A 19139-nucleotide genomic window follows, 5' to 3' on the forward strand; every position below is an offset into this window, starting at 1 on the left:
TATTTGAGAGTTGAAATGTTAATAAAAATTAATTAATTTATTTAGTTAATATAAAATTATTCATACTCGTTTACGTTAATAATATTTAAATTTCTTTGAAAAATTCTTGTTTTAAAATTTTAAATGACTTGAAAATAGAAGTTTTAATGAATTTCTTATTAATTGTAAATTTATTTGTTAATTAATTTTTATATTATTTTAAACAAATTTATAAGATGTTTAAGATAAATCAATAAATTAGAAAAGTAACGTATTCAATAGTCACAAAAGCTGAATGAATATACAAAAGACTTAAGTTACGAACTTTTGTTAAACAGATTAGTTTTTGTTCTTTTCTTATTTGGTGCAAGATGATGGAAAATTTACTAAATGCAATATTTCCGATAACATACGCGGTGCTAGTTTTGTGGCCAGCACTAAATAAACAATACAACGTCAGGAAATTGGGAGTATACAAAGAACATCTTGTGCAGGTGCTGCAGGAGTCATGTCCATCTGATGCGCTTAATGTAATCCTGCATCAACTTAGACCCCATAGAACTTCACATGCGTGAAATTGTTGCGTCCTCGGCAGTAAGACTCAAAGAGGCATACTGCTGGAGGGCGCTGCGGCACGGTCACAGTGGTACTCTTGTCAAGCTTATCGAATCAGGGAAACAATCAGATATAGTAAATATGTACCTCCTTTGACAGGTTTCAGGAAAAACTTTCAGTTGAAATTTCCTTCTAGTCGGCAATGGGGATACTTCATCTTTCGCTCTGCCCCCGCCGCCGTTGTACGGTGGTACTGCCGGCAGCTTTGGCGTAAAATGGAAGGTCTTGGCTTGTAGGGATGCCTGGTTTGGCATCGTGCTTCTGGTGTACTATGGTTGGTACAACCGAGAACACTTTTGATTGTCTCCTGGCTGGAGGCAAGAAGTGTGTCCTCATTAGACTCTGTAACGACGGGGCCCGGGTTCCGTTATATGGAAGCAAATGTGACAAAAAAAAAATTCTTAAAAATCAATATAATTCTTAGCCGTTTGAAACTTGTACTTCATTGAGCTGCAAAACTGCGACCTCAGAATTTCGGTAGGAAATCTAATTAAATTTTTACACAAGTGAGTTAATTTTTTTTTTTTTTTTTTAATATTGCACAAAGTTTGAAACTTGAATTTACTCGGGTTTTATTAAAGAATAAACTATGTTTTTGTAAAAAAAATAAACGAAACTAAATAGCAACAAAAAAAGTATAAAATATTGTCAAAATGTTGTGCGGCTATAATTTGTTCGACCACTGTAGGTATTTATATATATATGGGCAATTCTAGCAAAAAGTCTTGCGCGTAAAAAAGATTTACCTAGCTTATCTATAGGCCGATTTAGCTGCTATTTACAATATATGTAGTGATTATGTAAGCAGACATATTTTTGTCAAAAATTGTTGGGGGGCGCCGTATTTATGCTCTGATTGGTTTCATACTTTTAAACGTAATAAGACATAGTTTTGCAAAACTGCCACTGGTGGTGGTGATATCAAAATAAATAGCACGCTCGACATAAAATGCATGTTCTCTTCCCGTTAAAAATTCTCTCAAGAACAATGTTAACAAAACTTTTTTAATGGAAATTTTAGTAGCTTAATGCCAGGTAGCGTCACGTCAGATAATTTAGCTGATTAAAAATAAAGCAAAAAAAAACTTGCAAAATTCACCTTAAACATTTAAAATATTACTAGATACGAAAACTTTTATACAATAACTCTTGCCCAATTCGCAAAGTTTTGTAACCCAAGTCAAAACCCACTTCTGTTTTTCGTAAGGTCACGCCAGCGCGTATGTTTACTAATATCTTTAAATCGCTACTACCAATAGTTGTAATATTTTCCCTGAATAATGGGACATTTAATTGCTCTGCAAATTTAGAAAAAGCTTTTTAAAATTTGGACTTTTTATTTTTTTTTTTTAACCTTTTTCATACGAGCGTCACAACACACCAGTTTGGAAATACCCATTTGTATATTTATGTTTTATATTTGTTGGTTAATGCTTTGGACCGCAGTGCCGTTGTTTTAATTTATTTTTTACAACTTGAACGCAGAACTCTTAACTTTACAATTCTCGCTCACCTAAGGCCATGCACCCTAAGGTAGAATTTCAACATACATGCTTACTTATGTAAATTTTTTATGAAGACATATTACAATAAGATTTCTATTCGCACGGTCTAACTCACGAATCATAGCATGTTGCACCAAAATTTTTAAGTGCTAGTCATAAAATAGACTGATTTTTATGATTCATTTGGATAAAAAATAGGTCATTAGGTGAGAGCATATAACACTAATTGCTTAATATACAGTTTTCAATTGTATACTAATACATATGTTAATATGTTCGTGCAAAGAAAGAAAAAAAACAGTTAACAAACGCTCTGTGATAATAATTGTATTAAATATGGTACTGTTTTAGTTCACCACAATGCTGCAACACTTTTGACTGGTTGGGTAATCCATGCGCTCATGTAAATTGTCGATGATCATAGAGTCACTGAATACTTGACTTGGTCAAAATCATTAACCAGCCCGCAAGCCAGCCAACCATACAAAAAATTACGCTCGAAATTCTAATTGCTGCAAATGAATCAATGCAATCAATGCCGCACGGGTAATCAAGAAAAATTAAAAGAACCAACCAACATATTCGCTTTAAAGTAGCAGCATAAGGTAATCAAACCAACCACTGCACCATGCGAAAAGTGATTTACGACACTTTGGGTGTCCAAGTCAATCAATGATAAATCGCAGAACTTCATACGTACAAAAAAAAAAAGAAAAAAAAACCGATTGCCGAATGAATTGGAGGTGTAGTTTTAAGAGCGTTTGCGCGCTTCTGTGCGCACTGCAGGCGATAGACCGCAAATTCATAATGCTCGTAATAATAGCACTTTGCATTGGACAGCAATAAGAACAATAACACCAAAAAAAAAAAAAACAAGCAAACGCCAAAACAATTGTTAAATCGACAGTTTAGAACAGTTTAATGTGAGAGGGCGGCCGTGACGCCACTTCGTTTTATGGCTGTGTGATTGCTAGGCGATTTGTTGTTGTCTTGTTGCTGCCAATGGCAGTAATATATGATCAAAATTATTTGAAGCGAAGTGATTTGCGCTCATAACTAGCCGAGTGCCGAGCGAATGTTGTTCAAATCTACGTATATTGAACAATAGTTGCTTTTGCAATGCGCTAGCTTCCGGATGAATGTATGTACATATGTATTAGATTAAGAAAAACAAACAATTACAAAGAAAATGCCGAAGGCTTGGTAAAAAGGCAAGGCAATGGTTGAGAATAGGCCTCAACATGCGTATCAACATATTTTTAAGTGCAGAAATGGTAAATATTTGAATAAAAATCGAGAAACTCAATATCGGCTAATGCGCGTCTCTAATCTTATTGATTACTCTCATTCGGAATTTTTATGCAAAACCTTAACTTAATTTACGTGCACGCTTGATAAATACATATATCGATAATACAACTATACAACTATGTATACAACAAGAATATCGATCAATAAAAACATCAATAATGACATCGCTTAACATATCGATAACGATAGCAACAAATATGTCGATTATGATGTTTATAAACACTAATTTATCGACGCATATGAAGATAACAGCATAAGATAAATACATAAGAAAGTGCTATCCATGAATATTCTAGCAAAGATATCGTTGTAAAGTTCATACAGCACATCGTCAAATCATCTGCGATATTTGCCATCGACAACGCGTATTTCTCTCGAAAACTACAAGAGCCACTTCATCAGATATTTTCATTGTTCATGCCTCCACGCCATACCCTACCACGGGCATGATGACTGACTTATAGATTGCTAGAGATTTTTCTTTAAATGCCGCCCAGTGCCATATGAAAAAAGTCGCCCTTTTACCTTTGACTGCAAATAAAAAATATATATGTACACGTACATACTACATATATTCAAAATCAAGTAATTTTGTTTAGATTTTTTTGTGCGAATGTCTGCTTCATTATATCACCAAATTTGCTTAGAGATGTAAAAATGCTAGTTCATATGCACTGTTTATCTTTGGAATAACTAATTCATTAATTAAATAAATATGCAATTACATGTCTGAATTTATGTTCCAAAATTTGCCGCCTTCCAAAATCTGCCGCCATGTGCCATTGCTCCGAGAGCACCTAGTGCAAATTCAGCATTGCTAACAGATTGTGATTTTTGTACTAGGTGGGAGGGAGGACCTTACACTTCTCAATTGCCTACTCAGTCTAAAGTAGTACTTGTTGCCGAGAGTGATTTCCGTTGGATTTCAAAGCTGACATTATTATTGGTGTTGATTCTGGTTTCTAAATAAATAAACGCATCTACTTTTTCAAACTTGTAACTGTTCACAGTGACCCGTTAAATACTAAATACATACAGTATTCAATTTCTCACCGTATGCTTCACTGCCAAAAAGTTTGGGTTTCCAATATATATATATTTATATATTTTTTTTTGTCTCAACGTAATGCGGTTTCGTGTGATCGGTTTGTGGTCAGCGAGGTTATCGTTGCATTTCGAATTGTACATACTTTTTTAAATTGTGTAATAAGCAATTGTTTACTGCTAAATGTCACTTTTATCTTTATTCTTTCTTGAAGCGGTTGTTGCTTAATTTGTCTCGAAATCATTTAGCCAATGTCGCATTGCCATTACTCTTGGTATTCAAACTCAAATTAAAACAAATTATGACATGATCTCCGACAGAAAACAGTTCAATTTAACAGCGATTGTTGCATGGCCAGTGTCAACAAGCTGTTGTTTACTGAATTAGTGTGCCGTTATGGAGGTTAATTCTGCGCTCATTGTTCAACGGTTGCGCAATGTCATTCTTGGCGCATTTTTTTTGGGAAAAATTTTGGGCTGCACAATATATTATTTGTTAGTCAAATGTTGAGCAATATTTTGTCTAGCATAATACAAGAGAATAAGCTGTGGTTGTGTTGTCCAAAAAAAAAAAACATTATTTTATTTATTTTTTATTGTAATTGCATTGTACTGAATAATGCACTTTAACGCATTCTAGGTGGTCTAATTTTGGGCGATTAGTTGCGCTTAAAATATGTGCATACAAATACTTTTGCCTTGACTTTCCAACACCTTTGAAAATGAATAGCTTTCACTTTTAATTATCAATAATTATGAGCAAAAAAAAAAACAAACAACAAACTTCTGCATTCTTATGGCTTTGATTAACCTTTCCTAGTGTTGCCTTTCCGCTTGCCGGCTAACATTGCCCTTGAACTAATCTATTTAAATGCCTTCTTGCGGATAAAGGAAGGCATAAGAAAAGACAAGACAATTCAACCGAAAATATTCAAATGAAATAAAAAGTTCGCACAGTGATTCCGGTTTCATTTGCTTTAAGTTTAAGTGATTGATTCGTGTACTTTCATTTGTGTATGACTGTGTGTATGTTTTTACGAGCTTGCGCTTGTTCGAACGAGTTCCTGCTGAAAGTTCAGAGACCTGTATAATTGTACAAAAGGAAATATGTACGGATGTATGTATGTATGTAGTTAAATTTGTGCAAAAAAAAACAAATATATTAAACCAAAAAAATAAAACCGAAACGAAACAAAAATTTGCCATTCAATTTATTGAACCACCAAAAAGGCGGAAAGCGATAAGTAAAAAAGAGCAAAAAGTATGCACTTATCTACATAGAAATAATAACAGTTTCAAACTTAAAATTAGACAACGGAAGCAAGCTTTTTATGCCCCAATTTCAATTAGTTAATACGAAGGGGACCACAAAATCGAGAGATTGTAAATATGAATACGTATTGGCGATTTTTTATAATAATAATATACACATACATAGATATATAAATATATATATGTTCATGTATAATGATAAGCACGTGTTAAGTTGTTAGTACAAAAAAAAATACAAATTAAATCGCAGTTTAACTCAAACAATACTTTTCAGCATGGACATATACTTACATACTTATGTAAACATTCATGCATTGACTTGGGGGTGACAATTATTTGAAATATTGGTGCTTTTGGTACGGCACATCTACTAGATGAATAAACATGTAAAATGATTGAAACAAAACTTCTTATCATTTATAGAAAACGAATCATAAACATAGCTACGTAATGAGTAGCATGACAAGTGAGTGTTACCTAAAAATGAGAGGGAATCCAACTCGTTGGGAATTCCCCGACTTGCGGGAAACTTTGAGTTTACGTGGGGAATGGGGGAAAGGACCGATTTTTGTGAGGAATTAGATGTTCACTAATTTTTTCATAATTTCATAATGCGTTAAAAAAGTTGCATAAGAAATGCAACTGCAACTAAAAGTACTGATTATGCAACCCTGCAAATTATGGAAATTACCGTTGAGCTTTTAGAAATTTCTTTGTCGCATTTTCTTTCATATAACGAATAAAGACAATTTATTTTTATGTAGAAGAAAACCGACTTCGGAAAAAATATTCTAAAACGAAAAGTTTAAGCCACTTGAAACTTGCACTTTATTATAATAGAAATGAGTGGACTACAAAACCTTTAAAAATTATTCTAGAAAATCAAATTAAAAAGCACGAAATTCTTACGAAAGCTTTTTGATTTTTTTGTTAAATATTGCACAAAGCTTGAAACTTGAATTTATACGAGTTTTGTTAAAAAACGAACTATATTAAAGAAATAACTCAAATTAAATAACAAAAACAAATAATAATTGAGAAAATTGGTCCAAATTTGGGTCGACTAAAGTTTTTTCGACCACTGTATGTATGTAAATATTATACATATGTAAATTTTTTTATTTATTATTTAATTAACTTTATTAACATTTGGTTTGGTTTATAATACATAAATGAATTACATTTTAATTTTTATACATTTTCACCGCACATTTTAATGGCATATGATTTCAAACAATTAATACCGTTTTGGCACTGTTAGTTATGGAAAATTTATTATTCAATGTAAATAAATGCACTTTTTTTCTATCACAGTACATACATATACATATTTGTATGATAACTAGTATAAGTGTTAGGTATAAATTGACTTAAAAATGTGGTTAAGCAAGAGGCCAACATACCAACATGCTAACAAGAACTGTAACAGAAAAGATAATCACACATTTAAGTTATTAAATATCGGCGCATTCTTCAATGCAAATGCTAACCGGGCAACGCTCACAGCACAGGTGGTAAAGTACAAGCAGCCATACATACATACATACATGGCAATTAACACTAGCAACATGGCTAAAATTAACTCATAATATGTAGTTTTATTTGTATTTATGGTCACAGCGAAGGAGACTCACCAAACAAAACAAAACAAAAAAAAAACCAATGAATGTCTTAAAGTTGAGCCAAAGACATCGCTCAAACAATTCACAATCCAACCCACAACGCGAAGACACATGCCATTCATTACATCTTTGGAACACAGCTGACCAAAAAAAAAAGTGCCTTACCAAAGAGTTAAGCGGAGGCGCTACCGCCGCTGCCTCTCTTGTTAAACTCTTTTTTTTATGTTTATGTTTTTTTGTTTCTTTAATTTATGGTCGACTTTGACTACTGGAAAATATGTGCATACGAATTTAGTAAATTTAAGGCATACATATGTATGTGTGTACATACCTATAAATATGTATTTATCTAATTGTTTTTGTTCCAATGTGCCAGTCCATGGCGTTGAGTTTGCTCAAGATCTCTCACGGCTTCAAGGCGGTCACGTAGACCGACCACCAGCTAACCAAACATCTGACCATCACACAAGACAGCCTCACTGCACACAACTGTGTCTGCTTGACCGATTACTCAGTTAGTTAGCAATGGAGGGGCGGTAGCAGTATCAACGGGCGAGATGCTGGCAGCAAGCCATTCGTTGTATTGCAGTGGCAACGGTCCATTAGCCAATTCAATAAGACTAATACTGGCGTGCTGGTAATTGTTATGCATGCGCGTGGTAATAATAATACGAGAATATACTTATGCACAAACATATGCAGGGACGGATTATAGCATGGACCGATGGAGCCGCGGCCTAGGGGCCCTACATTCAGGGAAGGGAGGGATCTACAGCTTAACGCAGACACCGAATGGTGATTGTATGTATTTTTATGAGAAACTGTTTTTCATTGCAGAAATATACTCGGAGATTTTCTCTTATTTTGTACTTAATGTTTTGATGTCGGAAACTCCCCTGAGAATCGTAGTGCATACATCAAACTACTACACTACAGTGGCCGCCTCAAAAAAAATTGATTGTTTGGAAATTCTTAGCGTCCAAAAAAATGTGTCAACAAAATATTTGGTAGAATCTTATTTCTTTACAATTTTAAAATTTACAAAAAGCGGTCCATATGTTGTTTTACTTTTTTATTATGAAAAAAGAAGAGCTTTAGAACACATACTGGTCCACTAGCTAACAAGTACCTACCTAAAAGGCCTGCTCTGCTCTTGGTCAAAGCTGGGCAACTGCAGAAGAAATGCTCTACTGTTACTTCCTTTTCTTCATCTCTACAACTTCTGCAATATTCATGGGAAGAATATTCCTAATCTCGCAGAGTGCCTACGTAATAGCCAATTATCGGACACACAAATATTCTCTCTAAAGCATCTGAGCAGTTCTTTCGACTTCGTAGCCTAGTTGTTCTACAAGTGCCCTCATTTAGCCATGACCTATTGGCCTCATGAGTATTCTTATTTCTAATTCTTAACTTGCAGGTTGCCATGTGGATCCCAATTTTAGCACACAGTGGAAGATTGGTACCTTTCCTGGCTAGCGCATCGGCCCTGCACTTTTCTCCAATATCTCTGTGTCCCGGGTCTCATATGAGGCATATCTTGAAGACGGTGCTAATATTGTTTAGAGCTGCCAGGCATTCTTGTGCAACCTTTGATCTCAGCATTACCGCTTTCACTGATTTGATGGCCGCTGAGGAGGTTTTTGCTAACGACACTTTAAAGCCAGTGTCACACGATTGGGCCTTTGCCCCAAAATTTGGTGCAAATTGTATCCCAATAGTGTGAATGCGCAAATATTTTTCTTTATCCAAATTACGACAAACAATTTGTTCAATCGTGTGACTACAAAAATAAGTCTTAAAATTTCTTATTTTGTACCAATAGCTCAATATAAAAAATGTGCAAATTTGTACAAATGTACACATGTGACATATTCGCTTTTCCTAACGGAAATTTAACCGTCAATACATTTCGAAGGTTTTCATTTCTTCGCTATTTCTTGGAGCATTGTATGGAAAATTTCGCAACCACGAGGTTTGCCATATATGTAAAGTTTTTCGTTTTATCGGAGTTCATTATAACGAGGTACCATTCTTTCATCGACTAAGCTCCTAAGAACAATTGTCCATCAATATAAGATACATACATGTAAGGTATTAAACGATTTTAAATATTTCTTCCCATTTGTGGCCGCACTGGACAAGAAATGGCGGATGCTCAGCTAAAGTTTTTCGACATAAATATATAATTTCCGGGGTCACATATACGACAATGCGTAAATAATTTGCGGCAAATAGAAAATAATTCCAGCTCTGATATTTAAAGAAAATAGCGGTGCAGCTAACATTATTATTGCGATTGTCAAAACAAACCTATTTAGAGCCGATTTCTCAAGTAACCCTTAACTTTAGAGCTCACTTCATATTTAAAGGTCGCATTAAAATTTATATTTTTGATTTATTTTAGACACAACTATAAATTTTATTGCAACCTTTAAATATAAAGTGAGCTTTAATGCACAAAAACTAGTAAAATAATATCCTCGGGGTGTTGAGTCCACGTTGTCATGGAAATTCGAAAATTAAGCAGAGGCTTTTAAACCCCCACACTTGTTAATCCCACCCTGCACACACCTATGTATGTATATTTGTTTCTAGGTAAATTCATGCCCTCCTAGGTACACTGCCTGTGAAACGTAAACTTTATATTATAGCAATTAATTGTTGATAACTGCATTCTAAGTCGTAAGGCTAACAATGGGTCGAAGGAGTTATTATTGTCTATACATAGTTATTTTTTTTTAAATACATATTTATATGTATATATATATGTATGTAAATATTTATACATAGTTCAGCATAAACGCATGTCATAATGGTTTCTTGCCAAAAATGGGTAAAATAACAAAATTAATTGGAAGTTGCCCTACATCAATGAGTGCCTGTTAGCAAAGTACCCAAAAAAGATTCCCCGAAGCTTAAAATATTTCATTGAAAATGCAAGTGAAGTTATTACACCATGCGACGAAAAAAAAACAAACAAAAAAATCAAAACCCACGAAACCACCAATATACTCACGAAACTATTGGCTAAATACAGTAAAACTGAGTTTTTTAGTTTTTCACTCTGACGCACAGTAGTCGGAGAAGCCATGTTTTACTCGAAAAATTAGAAGGACTGTTACGATTGTAACAAAACTGTAGGATTGTAGTATTTTTGTAATGCTAAATCCGAATATGCCATAAAATTTATAGTTTGACAGTTGACAGCTGTCAAATCAACTGCGAATTTCTCTAAAATTAAGAAAATCTATTAGAAAATACCACTGAAAAGGTTTTTAGGCACGCTAGTCTCGAATTTTATGTCAAATGAAAACTTTGAGAGTTGACAGCTACCAAATGGTCAAATGGTTAGTTTTTCTAAATATAAGAAAATATTTTTTAAAATGCTACTGATAAAAGTTTTGCACACGCTAGTTACGAATTTTCCCTCAAATCAAAACGTTGAGAGCTCACGAATGGGGTATCAGTTTCTCTAGAAATAAGGAAAATTTCCCAAGCCTTAAACGTAATAGGTTTTTTTGGCTAACTGATCTCAAGTTCTATATCAAGTTCAGAATTTTTCAGTTGACAGCTGTCAAATAAACTGCTATTTTCAAGTGACTAACACAATATATTGGTTTAACAAAATTAATGATTTATTGTATTCGGGGAAGCATATTTACTTAGTTATGATCCAATTATGAAATGATAGCAGTAATTATTTTTATAAATGGGGGACACTTGGGACCATCTGCTATATGTTCAGCCCAAACAATTTGACCGGGCCCAAATATTTTTTTTTAGGATCTCTTTTGATTTATACAAACTTCGCAATTTCCATAATTTCAGTTTTCTCAAAATTGCAAAAAAATGTCAGGAAATTTCTAAAACTTATCTATATCTCGGATTCCATGTTGGATTTTGCATTTTATATTTGCAAAAACTAGTTCGAAATTTGAACCTAAAAATACCAAATTTCTTAAAAATTCAGTATTTTTTATAATTCGTGGGCGTCACATTAGATTCGTTATTTTGGATTTTTGAAAATTGACCTCCTGTTGGGTATATACACACACATGAGTAGAAGTACCAGCCCACTTCGCGAAAAATGCCAAGAGTGTATGAACTAAAAGTGGGCAGGGTAGTGCAAGTTGGAAGCTAAAGGTTTCTCATATGTATTTTATAGTAAATAAGCGATATATATATCTACATATCTACTTTTGTAATTAAAATTAACACATGCATGTATTGAAGTAAAAATCAATATAGTTACATGTAATATCAATACATACATACATACATACGTATGTAGTATGTACGTAAGTAATTTTATTTATGAGCTCCACACTATCCAATTCTTAATATTTACAATTTTATTTTATGACTTATTAAAGAAAATCATTGCCAAGGTAAATTAAGGCGAAGTCATGCTTGGCTGCTGCAGATCAATGACGAGCGATTTGCCTGCAGCGAAAACATTTAATGCTGAATTAACTAAATGGTGTTGAGATGTGATTAGTTTTGTGTATTTTAATATGTATACATACATATATGTATATAAGTATGTAGCTATATGTACTAGCGTACGGACATACATACATACATACGCACATATGTACATATGAAGATATTAATTTATTTAAAACTGGGTCGTATTCGTGAACGCCATGATTTTGTATCTACATATGTACTTATGTACGAACGTATATATAAACATACACATGTATGTATAAATCTGATACTTTTGTAATTATTACCTATATAACATCTTTGCCAGGGCGCTTTGTTTAACTATAGGTCTATAATTGCAATTATCATTGCTGTCGCCAGACTTAAATATAGGATTTATTGAGCATAATTTCCACGAATCTAAAAAAGTTCCGCAGTTCAGGGAGGGGCGATAGGGCATTCTTCAACCAAAATCTGAGATTGGGCGGTTTCAAACTGGCTCCTGAGATATGTCGATCTTCCACTCAGCCACCGATATGTATGTCGAATCGAGCTTTCTGGTACTATTTTTATCCATTTCCGCGGTGAACGTAGAAAATTTCACTTTCAACTGTGTAACCAGAAATTTTTATGCCTATTAGAAAAATTTTTAATGACTCGAAAAATATATTAAAAAATTAAAACTATTTCCATAACCGTTCAGTACTGTTCTTAACGGTTAAAATAAATTAATAAGTCCCGGCTTAATCAGAATTACCCCGATGTACAACGTGATTAAAGGGATGAACTATAGCAGAATGCCCACTTAATAATATTAACTTAATATTAACGCAATATATTTATTTCATATCAGGATCGGCCTAATTAACGTTCATCTAACATTGAAGAATTTTACCGAATGGCAATATTTATACCGCTATTTCATAATATTAATATTAATAATTAAAGAGACATTAAACATTTTTGATTCCATCCAAAATTGGGAATATATTACGCTATATGAAAATATAGTGCTTTCGAACGCGATAAGAATTTGTTTAGAAAAAGACGCTATCAATTTGGAAGGAGAGTTTAAAGTGTGGCCAGATCAATGGAAAAATAAGGTAAGCGAAAAGCAATTCCCAAAATTAGCAGCAGAAGGTCTTAGTAGATACGACGAATATAGTTTTCCGTTGACTAACTAATTTCTCCGCATTCTGACCACGCTTCCAGCTAGTAACGCTACTTCAGAAAGAAGTTTTTCAACCCTTCGCCTGTTAAAAACATGGTTGCGTAATACTATGAATGAAGAAAGACTGATAGGTCTAGTACCTTTACACGTACACTTAGATATTAAAATTGACACTGAAAGGATAATAGAGAGACTCGCAAAAGGAAAGCGCAAACTTGAGTTTGCAATTTAAAGTATTATAATGAAAAGAGGAGAAGCTCGGCCAAACACTAACATATGCGTAAGCGCCAATCCATTATTATTATTATTATTATTATTATTATCATTATTATTATTAATCAAAATTCTCGTTAAAAAAGTTGTTAAGTTACCTAATTATATCCTTTATTTGACAAACACTGTAAGCAAGAAATAGGTAAATATATATTACTTTAATAAACCCAAAGTATAACTTTTTATATTGAGTTTTTTTTACAAAATAATATTACTGTTTTAATACAGGGGCCACTGTAATTGGCACAGGCACCAAATTCACAAAATGAATATTCCTAAAAGTAAAATGATTACTTCACACACCCTAACTATTACTCGAATCTCTATTTGCATGGAAAATAAATGAGAGTTCGAGCAGTTGGGATGATTGTAGGTCATAGAGCTCAAACTTTGATTGGTCACCCGCTGGTGAATTAATTTAGATGCCCGTAATTTAACGTTATTTGATAGTTTGATCCCAATCGCCCTTTGACGGCACAATTCCTTTCCTGGTCTTTAAGCTTTCGTTCGAGAAGACAGATACAGCAAATTATTGGAACATGGAGGATAAATCCGCTGAGCTGTTCGTTGCATTAAAAGGACCAGCAGCGGAAATCTTGCAATCTATTCCTGACTGTGAAAGGAACAGTTACGAAGCGTTAATGGGTGCAGTGGAAAGGCGTTATTGTAGCGAGCACAGGAGACAGATGTACCAGATGAAGTCGAAGAATCGCTGCCAAAAAGCCATCGGGAGTCTACGTGGATTCGCCTTAGAGATCGAGAGGTTGGTTAGCACCTCGAAAGGGTAAAAATCCAGAGGTTCATCAACGGAATGCGAGACATACAAAGCGAGAGACGTATGCAAATCCAAAGCCAACATTTGCTGAAACCATCTCGTATGCTCAGACACGTGAAACGGCTATACTCCTAAATAGACCAACCTACAAAACCCGAGTGCAAGTGGAGACACTGGATGAGATAAATGAAATTCTGAAGAATCTAATCACGCTACTGGGTGCGATGAAAGACGGCTTTGGCAAATGTTTTAAATGTGGCTAGCCAGGCCACTTCGCCCGCGATTGCAGCGCAAGTTCCTTTGGGCTCGTAATTCTGCAGGACGAAAACGCAGAGCTGAAGGAGACGAACCCTACTCCAATCAGTCGTTAAACTAAAACGAGCCAGCAGGAAGGGGCGTGCGCTGTTTCCCGCAATTGAATGCCGCATAATTTCCGTCTCGAGAATTGGCAGAAAAGCGAGCAACGTTACTGTTGGTAAATATGTGGACGGGCATGAGCGAGTACCAACCGATACGGGCGCATCACTTTAGATCATTCGATTTGATTTGGTCAGTCGGAAGGGTTGGAAGGAAAATACCAGCACAATTCTAGGAAACTTAACCACAGATACTCCAACATATTCAACAAGGATAGCAACAAACCCACGTTGGGAAACTGGCGATGCAAGGCCAATCCGTCAAGCTCCTCGAAGTGTTCCACTTGCCAAACGTGACGCTGTAATCCTGATCATAAAAGAAATGAGCGAGAGCGGCGTGATTGAACCATCAGAGAGTCCATGGAGTTCGTCGGTAGTACTTGTGAAGAAGAAGGATGGTCAAAAGCGGTTCTGTGTAGACTACAGGAAACTAAATGATGTGACGAAGGAGGACAGCTATCCACTTCCCAGGATCGAAGATATTCTAGACTCGTTGACTGGAACAAAGTTGTTCTCAACACTCTACCTTAACAGCGGTTATTGGCAAGTGGAGGTATATGACGAGGACAGGGAGAAGACAGCTATCAAAGTTGGAGATGGTCTTTGGCAATTCACGGTGAGGCCTTTTGGATTATGCAACGCTCCTGCCACTTATGGACCATGTGCTTAAGGGACTGTATTCGAAAATATGTTTGGTGTATCTAGACGACATTATCGTATTGGGTAAAAGCTTTGAGGAACACCTGAATAATTTGGAAGAAGTTTTCTGTAGGATAGCTGGGGCTGGTCTGAAGCTAAGTCCTAAAAAGTGCCCACTGTTCAAGAACGTCCTTGTGGTTATGGACTACTTTAGCGAATGGCCAGAGTTACACTCGATTCCAAACCAGGAAGCTAAGACAGTAGCGGAGGTATTCACCTACAATTGGGTTGCGAGATACGGTGTACCTATAGAACTACACTCTGACCAGGGAAGAAATTTTGAATCGGCGGTGTTGCAAGAGATGTGCCAGATACTGGATATCCGAAAAACTCGAACAACGCCTCTTTATCCCCAATTAGATTGCATGGTGGAACGGTTCAACACCGAACCCTGGGAGAGCATTTGCGCATCTTCCTGATGGGATACCGGTCAGCACTGCATGGAACCACGGGTGAAACTTCTGCCAAGGTAATCTTTGGCAGTGAACTTCGTTTGCATAGTGACCATTCCGTTTGCCTAGTGGAACATTTCTTCAAATTTAAGCTTAGTATCCAGCTCTTAAGAAAAGCAAAACCTCCATATAAAATTACGTACAAGAAATGGCTAAGAAATTTTCTTGAGTCAAATTTCCTTAAGGCAGTACGCAGTTCTTCAGAAATTTAGTACGCTTTCTACTACGGTTTTCTAAAGTTTTTTGTGAAAAAAGAGCACAAGGCAACCCAGGTTTGCAACAGAAATATATGCCCGTTCCATTATTTCTTGAGGAAAGAGTGAGGCAACAGGCTGTGCGTTATCAAAAATGTCAAAATTCCTTGGACACACACGCGAAATAATGGCAATTTTTTCTTGACCGTTTTCTTAAGAGCTGGATACTAAGCTTAAATAAGTAAAAATTTCACTACTAAAAATTTAAAAATGTTCCTAATATTTGCAAAGAAAATTGGAAAAGAAATATCACTGTATTTGTTTTTAGAAGTAGTGTGGGAGTGTCATTGATAAAATTAGAGTGAGAGAAAGTTTTTCCTACAAACCCTTTCATTATTGAATCATGGTTTCTTTTTTCTACCATGACACCATTGTATCATGTTAAGAATGTGCCCGTGGGAATGGGGTGAATCGCGATCGTTATTGGGGAACCGAACAAATTAATTCAGGATGACGTGGGAAAATGGGTTAATAGTGCCGTTTATTCTTTAATACTGATCAATTATGCATCGATTATTGTGTTAAAAAAAAATCCCTTTTGTATTTATAATTTCCTTTTTTATAATTTTTGCTGCAAAATGTCACTCAAATATGGAAATTACCCACAATCTGGTATCACTGATTGACCATATGTTGATTTATCCAGCTGACATTTCAGAACTTTGAAAATTTGTTTCACAGTTTATGGAATATATCAAAATTTTTGCACATAAAAACGGCAATTGAAGAACAATTTTATTAAAAACAAATTATCTTCAATCAATTAAAACTTATTTGTAAAACCAAGAAAACACCAAAAATGCAACATTGCTATAATCGTGGCTGCGGACAAACGTTTGACCCAGAAAAAAATTCAGACGGTGAATATTTTTAGCAGGAACATTCTGGAAAGGAAGAAAATATATGAGTTTTTTTTGTATGCAACATTCTCACAGAATCCTGTCGTCACCATCCCGGAGCTCCTTACTTCCATGACGCCTACAAAGGTTGGTCATGCTGCAATAAAAAATCTGTAGATTTTACAGAATTTTTGAGCATCAAAGGCTGCACGCTCTCAAAGCATTCGAATATCAAACCGCCTGAGCCGGAGAAACCCGAAAGGAACGATGATGACAAAAATGAAGTTATAGAAGTGCGATCGCCTATTAAGGAGTCAATGGATCGGCCACCCATTGAAACTCCAATGATTGTTGTACAACCAACAGTCGCTCAAGCATTAAAAGATGCCATAGATACACTGAAAGTGAAAGTTGGCGTTGCTAACGAAGCCACCACGGACTCTGGGTATAAAATAATTTAAACCTTGCACGTTACACATTTTTAATTGTTTCCTTCTTTAGCGCCATCCCCATAGGTACTTCTTGTAAAAATAAAGGCTGCACATGCTCGTTTACTGGAACTGCGGCTGATCATGGCGAGTGCGTTTATCATCCTGGTGTTCCTATTTTCCACGAAGGCATGAAATATTGGTCGTGCTGTCAACGCAAAACAAGTGATTTTGCTGCATTTATAGCGCAAAAAGGCTGTGCATCCGGTGAACACAAATGGTTCAAAGAGGTAATTACGCAACTTGGAGCTGGCATAAACTTAGTACACAACTTTTTTCCCTTTATTTATTTCAGGATGACGACAAGCAAGTAGTAAATTGTCGCTACGATTGGCATCAAACTCCTACCCATGTAATTGTATCCATTTATGCCAAAAAGTATCATTACAGGCTTAGTAAAGTCGAAGTGAATCCAATACGATTACATGTGAATCTTGTATTTCCTGAACAGGAAGACGCACAGTTCGATTTGGAACTGGAATTGCGTGGGGTAAGTGTATTATTTTGTGTTGTGTATTCTCTCTAACATGAACAAATTTCAGATAATTGATGTCAGTAAAACTACAGCCCATATGTATGGCACCAAGTTGGAGATTACTATGCCAAAAGCGGAACCTGGTTCATGGTCGAAATTGGATTTCCCACGTGAAAAATTGCCACCTGTGCTAAAGCCAAATGAAAATAAAATCAATGCTTCCAATCAAAGAAAGAGCTCAGAATCTGACGATGGTTTCAATTTGGATGATATTGAAACGGTGAATACTGGCATCAGACTCACGGATATAAGTGATAACAAAAACCATTTGGACTAGAAATATTTCGATTCATCTTGACTGCTGGAACATATTCTTTAAAGTTATTTTTGCCAAAAAACTTCCGCTAAATATGTAGGCATTTACATGTATTCGAGTTTATTGAATGTTGATTTTTCATTTACATACCTATTCCGAAACCGCATTAAACCGTTTAATAGATGAGTAAGCCAATGTATTAAATTTTATTTTATTTCCTTCGGAATATGACCATAAGGTACCTTTAACAATTATATTTAATCATCATCGGCGCCGGGCACCCAGTCTTCATCATCTGAGTCGTCATCGTCATCGTCACCCAACTCCAAATCGCCGATATCCTGAAACAGGGTTTCGTCGATTTTGACATTTTCAATTGATTCGCCAGCTTCAAGCAAGAATTTAATATCGGACTCGTTGAGTGTAGTGTCACGCATGAACAATTCCCTGCCGGTCAATTTTTTGCTGTCACTGTTCTTTTCCCGTTTCGCTGCTATACCTGTGCTTTCCTCAAACTCTGTCCTCCATTTGAGGAATGACTCGACAGTAACGCGTGTACCTTCGAATTTCTTTCGCTCAGCCTCTTCCGATTCATAAAGTTTGCGAGCGCGTTCCTCTTCCTCATGCAATTTGTAATCGTCCCAACGTTCATTCAACCACTCTTGCGCGCTACTCACTAGTGAAAATATCATTTCCATTCCAATATTTTCATCAATAATATTTTTTAGGTGCTCCAATAATTTCGTTTCGTAAAGTTCTTCCATATTTACTGGGTCTTCTATAGACACATCGGGCGCCTGATCCGGGTAAGAGGGCGTATATGTAAATACCAATTTGCAAGCCATTCCACTCGATTCTTCTTCAGCGTTATACTGCTCTGTGCCAATGGTGATGCTGAATTTGTGAAAAGGATCCGTCTCTAGCACTGTCCAAAACAAAAACAAAATTAGTATTGCAAAACCTTATTGAAATTTAATCAATAGACCTTCCATTTCACTGTAATATATAGACTCCAGCGCTTCAATTTCATTTGATTGATCTTCCTTATGATTTCTGCTCATTTTTGCTAATTTTAAGGAGTACTCTACTGAATGAAGCGGACAAGTTATTTTACAAACAAAATTGGAAATAAGTGCATTGACGTTGCAGCTGTTTATTTTAAGGTTAGTTTACATCACATTGCCTTGCCATATTTTCCAATG

General features: G+C 35.4%; 2 protein-coding genes across 2 annotated transcripts; one reads left to right on the plus strand and one right to left on the minus strand.

The window, feature by feature from the left end:
* The first annotated feature begins 16469 nt into the window (after positions 1-16469).
* Positions 16470-18136, plus strand: LOC118737421 (cysteine and histidine-rich domain-containing protein). The gene is made up of 5 exons (XM_036467895.1): positions 16470-16679; positions 16755-17103; positions 17160-17376; positions 17442-17636; positions 17689-18136. Exons 1-5 carry the CDS (start codon positions 16619-16621, stop codon positions 17956-17958), a joined length of 1092 nt encoding a protein of 363 aa, XP_036323788.1. The 5' UTR covers positions 16470-16618; the 3' UTR covers positions 17959-18136.
* LOC118737423 (RWD domain-containing protein 1) lies at positions 18117-19106 on the minus strand. Its single transcript, XM_036467897.1, has 2 exons — positions 18923-19106; positions 18117-18862 (listed from the first exon to the last, which is right to left on the minus strand). Exons 1-2 carry the CDS (start codon positions 18996-18998, stop codon positions 18195-18197), a joined length of 744 nt encoding a protein of 247 aa, XP_036323790.1. The 5' UTR covers positions 18999-19106; the 3' UTR covers positions 18117-18194.
* Positions 19107-19139: the final 33 nt, after the last annotated feature.

The sequence above is a fragment of the Rhagoletis pomonella genome, unplaced genomic scaffold (assembly GCF_013731165.1).
Source record: "Rhagoletis pomonella isolate Grant_MI unplaced genomic scaffold, Rhpom_1.0 Rhpom_scaffold_00004, whole genome shotgun sequence".
NCBI classification, from domain to species: domain Eukaryota; kingdom Metazoa; phylum Arthropoda; class Insecta; order Diptera; family Tephritidae; genus Rhagoletis; species Rhagoletis pomonella.